Below are 9034 nucleotides of genomic sequence, written 5' to 3'. Positions count from 1 at the left end.
ACCCAGCCAACCAACTCGAAGCTACATGAAATTCCTTTGATTACGATTTGAAATAGTATCTATAGACATTCGTAGACTGAATTCTAGTCTACTTTATACAGTTATGCTTTTAATCTCTACGCCTAAGCTTGAAACATTATGTTTACAGAATGAAGGTTCTTCTCCACTATCTCTCTCTTTCTCTATCAACTAAGTGAAAGCTTAGAAAACCGGGACAAAGGCTTTCTCTTTGGACGGCTGGCACTGTGCAGCGTGACGCTCAACACTAAAAATCACCAAGGGAATATCGAATATTCAGTACAAAATAATGATTTTATATGGCCGTCGGAGCAACTCGTTGTCAGCGCAGAAATCATCTGGCAAGAAACGTTTTGCAGCAGGGATGACGAGCCGTTCATAATAATCACTATGCTCGCCAGGTATCTCGCCGTGATCCCTCAACATTACAACAGCGTTTTTCAGTTACGCTCTGTTGTCTAATGAGTACAAACAGATGACGCTAGTTTCAGTTGTACGTGGAATCTGGCCATGATTTGTGGCCTCAAGATCTTTGATTTTTATAGCTCTTATGATCCTCATATCTACAAGCGACCAGCGTATTGGAGCAGCTAAAGCTACTCCACGTTGTACATATATCCCGCATTGGATTGCCGAGGTTTTCAGTGCTTTTTCATGGCGGTTGTTGTGCAAGTATTAAACAGATGATTCATTTTCGGTTCTCCACTGAGGGTGAGTTATTTCGAGTAATAATAAGAATGGTAATAATAATAATAATAGTATTGCTTATTTCAAGTGCTGAAGTACATATGCGGGCCTGCCGTAAGGTCAAATAGGCTTGAGTGGGAGGGCCCGGCAACAGGCAATGCAACAGGCATATACAGGCATAGAAACAGACAAAAAAGCTACTTCGTAAAAAGGAGGAAGAAGAGAAAAGACATAGAAACTATCAAATAGAATACTAAATTAACAGCGTAGCTCAACAAGGATTTCATACTATTTCTATTGCGAAGGGAAAATACTTCTTTAGGTGTTTGGTTAAAACTATATATATAGTGGCACATATACTTGCGAAGGCGTTTGCACTCTACGCGCTCTGTGCACTCTAAGTGCGCGCACTATACGCAACATAAAGCGATGACGAGTGCAAAAATTACGATCGGGAGCTTATGGCGCATGAAAATCGTTTGTCAAGATATATTTTATCACATCAGACGCTCCAAAATCGTTGCCAATAATCCGCAATCGGCGCGCCTGCTTCTACAAATGAGTTCTGATAAGCAACGTGCGATGGGTACATTGAATATTCGCGTATAGAATTATAGAAACGTGGGCCGACCTCAGAACCCATTCTGACTCAGGCCGAAACCAAGCAAGCTTTGCACCGTGGTGGCTCAGTGGTTGTGGACCTCGGCTGCTGGCCCAAAATACCCGAGTTTGATCCCAGCTACGGCGGTCCCGTTCCATTGGAGGCGAAATGCTAAAGGCCCGTAGACTGTACCATGCCTGTGCTCATTAAACAACACCATGTGGTCGAAAAATTCCGGAACCCTCCACTGAGACGTCCCTCATTGCCTGAGTCGCTTTGGGACGCAAAACCAAATTACGATGGATGAACGGGCATGTTGGGAATTCATCGTGACAAAACAACCCAGACAAGACAAGGAAGAGGAAGGAATGCGGCAGAGCTCGTGCCATCGTATTCCTTTCTCTTCTTTGTCTTGTCCGCGCAGTTTTGCCAATCCTTATAAAAATGGTCTATAGATAGTCTATAGACTTCTTATAGACTATCGATTTCTTAGATATTTTTTTTTTGTCAACTCATAGTCTATAGACTGTCTATAGACAAAAGTCTATAAAAGTGCATGGTCGTAAATCTATAGATTGTCTTAGACTGTCTATAGGATTTGTATTGCCCGTAGACTGCTCTCTAGGGTTCTTCAGTAGACTTTATAGACAGAGGTCAATGGGCTGTTTAGAGAATATCTAAATAAGTTTTTGTAATGGAAGGAAGCAAATCCAGTATAGGAAGCCAAAGTCAGTATCGGCGCCCCTGGCATGCTTTGCTTTTTCTGACTTGCGCAAGAGGGAGCTTTGAGAACTTTATATTATATATAGTCCGATACCAGCCGGATATTCTGCTTCCTTCGCTTGCATTTCTGGCGGCGCTAGTGCCGCGCGATATCTGGCTAACGTGCACAATATGCAAAGGGCTTTTGTTGCGGGTCACCACTCTAGCAGAGTTCTAGCGCTTTACAGGGGTGTTTAGCAATAACAGTGTTCTCTTTAATGTTGAACCGGACCGCACTTACTCCGAAAGCATCCGGGAGCTCACTCGGTTGCTTGTGCTTCGCTTCGGCAGGCGCCAGAAGGACCGACAGGCCTAGAGCACACAAGCTGACCAGCAATAGCGTAGAGGGCATGATTTGCACGGGAGGCCACCTTCTGAGCCTTAACTGCCCACTCTCATCGCCTTTATACTGAGAGTGACCTGAAAATTGTGTTATTCATATTGTCAAAATCTCAAAACGTCCAAATAGTCATATCAAGAGTTTCGTGTCCGACATTTGTATATGTGAAGTCGTTGTCAGTTTGAAAAAAATGTAATTTCACCTACATATTTCAATTTTTTTTATTATAGCTCTTGAATCTGTCGTTCATGCTCTGTGACCCCACGTAATGTACACGGCTATGATACATACCTTATGTTGCTTTTAATGTAACGAGTCATAAGCTTAAGGTAGAAGCGAAAGTCAAATGTGCTATTCGAGCAGCATATGTTCATCCAACTCTTCCTTTTTAATTTACTCTCAACGAGGTGAACGTCCGGAGCTATCCGCTCAGTCTGACAGATGTTATTAAAGATAAGTTCCCGCGGTAATAATTCCGTCAATTTCCTCTCAGCTGGTAACGAAAATAAAGCATCCTGTTTTCCGCATCACTCGATGTTTTTTTTACACGCCTTAGTCATTAGAACGCTGTGCACGCTGACTTTAAACATAACGGTAACTTAGCTTTTTGTTAAGCGGCCGCTTTCACGTCCACTCCTTAACTATGATCTCTCCTCAGATTTAAGGAGTGGATGTGAAAGCGGCCTCTTAAGAAAAGGCTAAGTTATCGTTATATTAAAGTCAGCGTGCGCAGCGTTCTAGTGACTCAGGCGTGTAGACAGGATGTTTTATTTTTGTTAGGAGCTCAGAGGAGATTGAGAGAATTATTACCGCGGGAGCTTCTCCTTAATAACATCTGTCAGAGTGAGCGGATAGTCCCGGACGTTCACCTCGTTGAGAATAAATGAAAAAGGAAGCGTTCAATGAACGAATGCTGCTCGAATAGCACATTGGACTTTCGCTTCTACCTTAGGCTTATGAGTCGTTACAGTTAAGCAACATAAGGTATGTATCATAGCCGTGTACATTACGTGGGGTCACAGAGAATTAACGACAGATTCAAGAGCTGGAGTAAAGAAAAAACTCAGGTATGTAGCTGAAATTACATTTTTTCAAACTGACAACGATTTCACATATACGAATGTCAGACACGAAATTCATGATATGACTATTTGTATTCCTTAACTGTCCTCCTTCCTTAACTGTGATCTCTCCCCAGATTTATCTCATGCTTTCCGGGGAAGTCGGAGCTCCTCATATTCTGCCCCACAACCCGAAACTGCCCCACAACCCCCATAACCATGACACTGGAAAACCGGTACATCCCGGAGGTACACACTCTCCGGGCACTGGGCCTCCACATCCAGAACAACGAAAAAAACACTCTCGTTATCCACAAACTCAAGCAGACGGCTGTGTCGATATTCCACCTCATCCGCCGAGTTTCTGGACACCACCGGGGCATGAAGGAGCATGACCTATGTCGTCTCATTCATGCCTTCGTCCTCAGCCGCTTTCTCTTCACGCTACCCTACCTGAAACTCCAGGGTACAGAAATCTCCACCTTGGATGCCATGATCCGAACAGCATTTAGGAGAGCACTACGCCTACCCCTAAGTACCTCAACCGAAAAACTCCTCCATCTAGGCCTACACAAAACGATAGGTGAGCTTATCGAGGCCCACCGGCAGACACAATACGTACGTCTCGCGAGAACCACCACCGGCATACACATCCTACACAGTCTCGGCATCAGGATACCAGCCACGGATACCACGCAGCTCCAGGTCCCCCACCACTTTCAGCGCGAACTACTTATTAAATCTCTCCCCAAAAACATGCACCCCACCTACCACGAACCCCGCCGTAGAACTCGCGCACGGGCGCTCCACAAACACTATAGCACGGAACCGGATGCCGTGTGGGTGGATACCGCATGCACAGGCGAGGACGCAGTTGTAGCAATCACGCAGCCCTCCCTACAACCGATTGCCACCCTTCACATATACCCCACTGCCACTTCGGAGGAGGCTGAAGAGGCCGCCATTGCCCTAGCCATAACGAGCACAGAGGCCTGGTATATACTATCACACTCTAAAACTGCCGTACTAAATTTTGCTCGCGGGAGAGTTCACGTCCCTGCATTTCGCATACTGAACTCCCTCGCCGCACACCCGCCCCGCCACATGAAGCTCATATGGGTGCATGCCCACTCCGGGAACCCTGGAAACGAGGCTGCCAGCGCTTTAGCCCAAGGTTCTCTCAACCGGGCACCGGTGGCCTCCGATCTAGGGTTCTCACGGGAGCGCATGCATTCATTCAGTGAACTGGCTCAGGTCTGCAAAGCCGAGCGTCGGCTCTACCCCCCCCCCCCATCCCTCCCTCGACAATTGTCACCAGACACTTTGGAGGTGGCTCCAAACACACACCTTACCCTCCGCTTAATACGCTCGCGCTATCACTAAGTCCACACTAACCCCTCCTGTACCGTTTGCCACCCGTCCAAAGCCACTCTCGATCATATCCTTTTCCTCTGCCCTGCGGATCCTTCGCCGCGGCGCATGGAGCACCTTACCACTTGGGAGGCTTGGGAGACCATACTGCGCTCCGATAACCCGGCCAAGCAAGCCATCGCCACAGGCCGGGCTGCCAGCGTCATGAGCCTCCGGGACATGAACGTTTGAGTGCAGTGGGGCCGTGCGGGGGTCCCAAGCACCTGCGTGTCCTAAACTCCCCTGTATCTATTAAGGTTTTCACCCCCACCACTTTAGATTAAACCTCGGAGAAGTCACCATGAGCTGCCTTGAAATTTCTGGCTCCGAGAGAAACCTGAGCACGCTTTATTACCATTTCCAGGATATGCGTGGTCGCCGGTACTCCGGCGCCGATAATCAGAAGCAGCAGTGCTTTCTTATGTGACACTTCAGTTTTAAGACGAAAACCTTTAATGGCTCATACTTGCGGTCATGACATTGTCCGGTCTCAGGTGATGTCCGGTCTAAAGTCATGTCACACCGATGACTAAATTAACTCGATAAGAAAAAAATCCCTTTGCACAGTGGGATGCGAACCACAATCCTTCCGTTCCGCTACTTTCTGCGAAAGCACATGTAGTTCTCCTTGGCTAGCGTAAGCACTGAGTAGCACAGGCAGGAATAATTTATTTTTAATTATTTTTATAGCAACACAATTGGTTTTGTTTACCGTAAGGACGCTGGAGTGTGTTTGTGGAAAGGCGTCGAATCAGACGGATGCCTCTCAAACGCCCTCCAGTGTCTGCAGCATTCAAGATTCACAAACAATTGTGTGCTTAATCAACCTCTTAACCACACATCAGTGACACAAGCAGCAACAACTCGCCAAAGACTTTCGCCTCACCGCACTTAAGGTCAACGAAGTTCCTCCTGATTGTTCAAAATTTATTAAAGCGTTTCTGTCAGGTGCCTCTCCAGAAATTTTAATTTTTGCCAAGGTGGGTCATAGCAACGAGAGTTGAAATAGTGATATCAACAACTTTGTAAATTAGTAAATATTATTCGTTAGCTGAAATGGTTATTCGTTAAAGTGCACGCAAAAAGAATTATGCAATTTCTCACTCGCAATGGCATGCTGGCGTCATCTTTTCTTGGTTATCATTAATTAGGAATCACGCCACTAATCTGCCTTGTACGACAGACAGAGATTTGGACCTTGCTGCTGGTGATTTGTCCTTATTTACGTCGTGTATCTTTGTCGGTTATCGCATCTGCATCTGCACTCCAACGCACTTTTCGCTTAACATCTGTTTCCGCACTCCGTTCAGGATGGTAAGTCTGTCCTCTCATCTCTACTTCAGCCTTTTCGCTACAACCATTGGATCTGGTGAGGAACGTTTTAGCTATCCTCTTTCCTTTTGCAGCTCAGCTCGCCGTCAGTGCATTTCGACTTCGCAATCAAATCGGAAGAGAATTCGCGACTTAACCTTTGCTGCACTGTACATTCTTCCGATGACTTCACCCTTCGCTCCTTTTTTCGGGGATCTCCATGCGCGTGCGATGGCATTTCTGGTTCTTCATTTTTGCACCATCCGTCCACTCGGCAGCAGCTGGCGCGACGGGCTCCTCCCACTGTTCGAAGCTTGCGCGCCTCCCCACCGAGCTTACTCGAGCAAACCCAATTCACTCCGATCTTCACCAGATTAAATAACGGCTTTTTTTGTTGTGACCCATGCATTGCTTGCGCTCTGAAATAAGTTGTGCACTTCGATCTTCCAGTTTCCTTTCTCGAGTTGCCCAGTTTGTGTTAACTTTTCTACTAGCAACTAGTTCCTTTCGTTTTTAAGAAGATATCACGAAACTAGCCCGACACGAGGTGCTGCTCAAGTGTAACCCGGAGCTTCTTCCGTTATTGTTCTCAACGCATTTAAGAGTCAGCAGTTCTCGAGGTCATATTTTCTGCCTGGCCTCCTCGCTAAATATTTGCGCTCTTCTTCACCAGCATCAGAGGAGGAATCACATAACTGCCTTTACATATTTCTGTTCAGCGAAATTCAGTTCAGTTAACGTCAGTACTAAGATGCCCCAATAAGTCTCACCACCACCTTTATTTGAATTATTCGGACAGACTGCCGAGGGAAATATCAAGCAAAAGTCTTCAATGGGGTATCGTTGAAAGTTGCAAAGCACGATGGCTTTCTATATTTCGCCGCAGCTGTCCTTGTCGTAAGCTACGACTCCGAAGTCGCAGATGTCCTTGAACTCGTCTGTGCACTTCTGTGGCACGTCATCCTTGACTTGTGGTATCACCCACAACCCGCACTCTGTTGTGGAAGAAAAAAATAATGCGGGTGTGATGTTTGCACACATCAATGGGCGTACAGAAATTGGTGGCTGTTCTGACTTGATTTTTCGCGTTAGTACTCTTCTGGAAAACCTTCAAACCAATAAACAGAGTTAACGTACGGTTTTCACTTCATTTACAATCATTTCATGCTCTCTTACGTCCCTGCAGCGCTAGTTATGCCTTGTTAACATGTTCGACTAGTGAACTATGACTTTCTCTATTGGTGTGAACTTTCCAATAAAGTGAAATAAAGCGCACGAGAGCACGCACACCCTAATTATCATACATACCATGCCTGTTAAGTAAGCGGCTACAGGCCGTTTCATGAGAGGATAACTAAGGCGAAATGAAGATTAAGCTCCCTACTATGGTGTATGACAGCGCAAAACTTGGAGATAGAAGTCTAATCTTGAACGGCGTACAATTGCAGTGTCGTTACTTACGTTCTGTATCCTTGTAGGGAACATCAACAACGACGCAGTCTTTGTAATCCGAATAAAGGAAATCGGCAGTCCTCCAGGGGCCATCAGCTGCAGGGTGTTGAAAACGAGAGCGCTCTTAAATCACTCCTGAGTAGCAGCTGCATTCCGAGTCACTGCTCTGGCCTTTGAAACAGGCCACTATATCATAACGACTATGAACATAGTGTCTCCTGCTTACGCCTACCGACCTCAGAGTAAAGAAATGCTTATCAGCCCGGCACAGATGTGCTACCTTAACTTGGCGCTGCCTTAAACAATGTGCTCACGAAATGTATCTATAAAAAGTGGCGTATTTACATTCTATTAAAAAAAAGCACAACTTACGGGAAGCCTCAAAATTTGTTCGAGCATGATATGTCTATGGGCGGTCGTTTCACATGCTTAATTAGACTAAGGCGCCACATCAGGAGTTGGTGTTCGTGGTTTGGTTCTTCGTGTCGTCTATGTTGCGTCTTATTCTATTTAAGCAATAACATTCTTGATGAATAATGTCACCCTGCGAAAGTAAAATATCGAGTGCACCTTGTGTTTAAAAGTGAGGGGTTCAAACTTGATGCTTACAGTCGTCCAAAAGGTAGTCGGCCTTTTCTGGCGTTGCTCCAGGCTTTAAATGGAAAGTAATGTTGGTCCTGAAACGAAGGTGAAAAATCCAGTCGCAATAAAAATGTAATTACCTAAAGGGTGCTTTATTTTACAGTATTTCGCATTTACTTTTGAAATGTATGAAAATAAAACGTGTCCACCGTATTACTTTATGACTTGAACTTGAGGGTGATATTTTCTCTTCAGCGTAAAGAAAAAGGAATAGGCAATGAACACGCTTGTGGGCTTTGCGCCTACGTGCAAATGACATTGAAGAAAGAAAGCTAGGGTACAGAATATAGCGAAATCATAGCAGCCAGATTTTGGAGACGTGCCACTGGGCAAAACCAGACTTTCCACGATTTTTTAAAATGGGCTTTGTGAATTCGCATGATCGCTTTTTTTCGGCAGGGCATGGTCAGCGGTGTAGTACAGTAGAAAATAGCTGATACGTGCTATCTAGGAGGCAGCTAATAATAAATTAACTTTTATCTATTACTGTTATGGTCCACAATTATTGAGGCTTGTAGCCCACAGTAAGGAACATCAATATTAATTTTTAGAATTTTTAAAACCAGATGGCCCTCGGCGCTGTGACCTAACAAATTTTGGCTGCATCGCGCAAAAATACATGCGCTTTCGAGAGGCTTGCAGGTGAAGCGACCTCTCCAGTTCATGTAAGTCGTCGAGATAGCCACAATTTGACGGGCTAAAACGCCGAGGGTAACCGCGTTTTCAAAATTCTAAAAACTGATATGATTA

General features: G+C 45.3%; 1 protein-coding gene across 1 annotated transcript in view; it reads right to left on the bottom strand.

Moving 5' to 3' along the window:
* Nucleotides 1–7024: 7024 nt before the first annotated feature.
* Nucleotides 7025–9034, bottom strand: part of LOC144123515 (uncharacterized) — a 12381-nt gene continuing 10371 nt past the window's right edge. Inside the window, exons 3-5 of the mRNA XM_077656332.1 lie at nt 8252–8319; nt 7652–7738; nt 7025–7185 (exon numbers count right to left, since the gene is read on the bottom strand). Coding sequence (XP_077512458.1) covers nt 7061–7185; nt 7652–7738; nt 8252–8319 — 280 coding nt within the window. The 3' untranslated portion in view covers nt 7025–7060. The remainder of the gene's footprint in view (nt 7186–7651; nt 7739–8251; nt 8320–9034) is intronic.

The sequence above is a fragment of the Amblyomma americanum genome, chromosome 3, assembly GCF_052857255.1.
Source record: "Amblyomma americanum isolate KBUSLIRL-KWMA chromosome 3, ASM5285725v1, whole genome shotgun sequence".
Taxonomy (NCBI): Eukaryota; Metazoa; Arthropoda; class Arachnida; order Ixodida; family Ixodidae; genus Amblyomma; species Amblyomma americanum.
The sequence above is the reverse complement of the archived record's forward strand: the minus strand, read 5'-3'. Positions and strand labels throughout refer to the sequence as shown.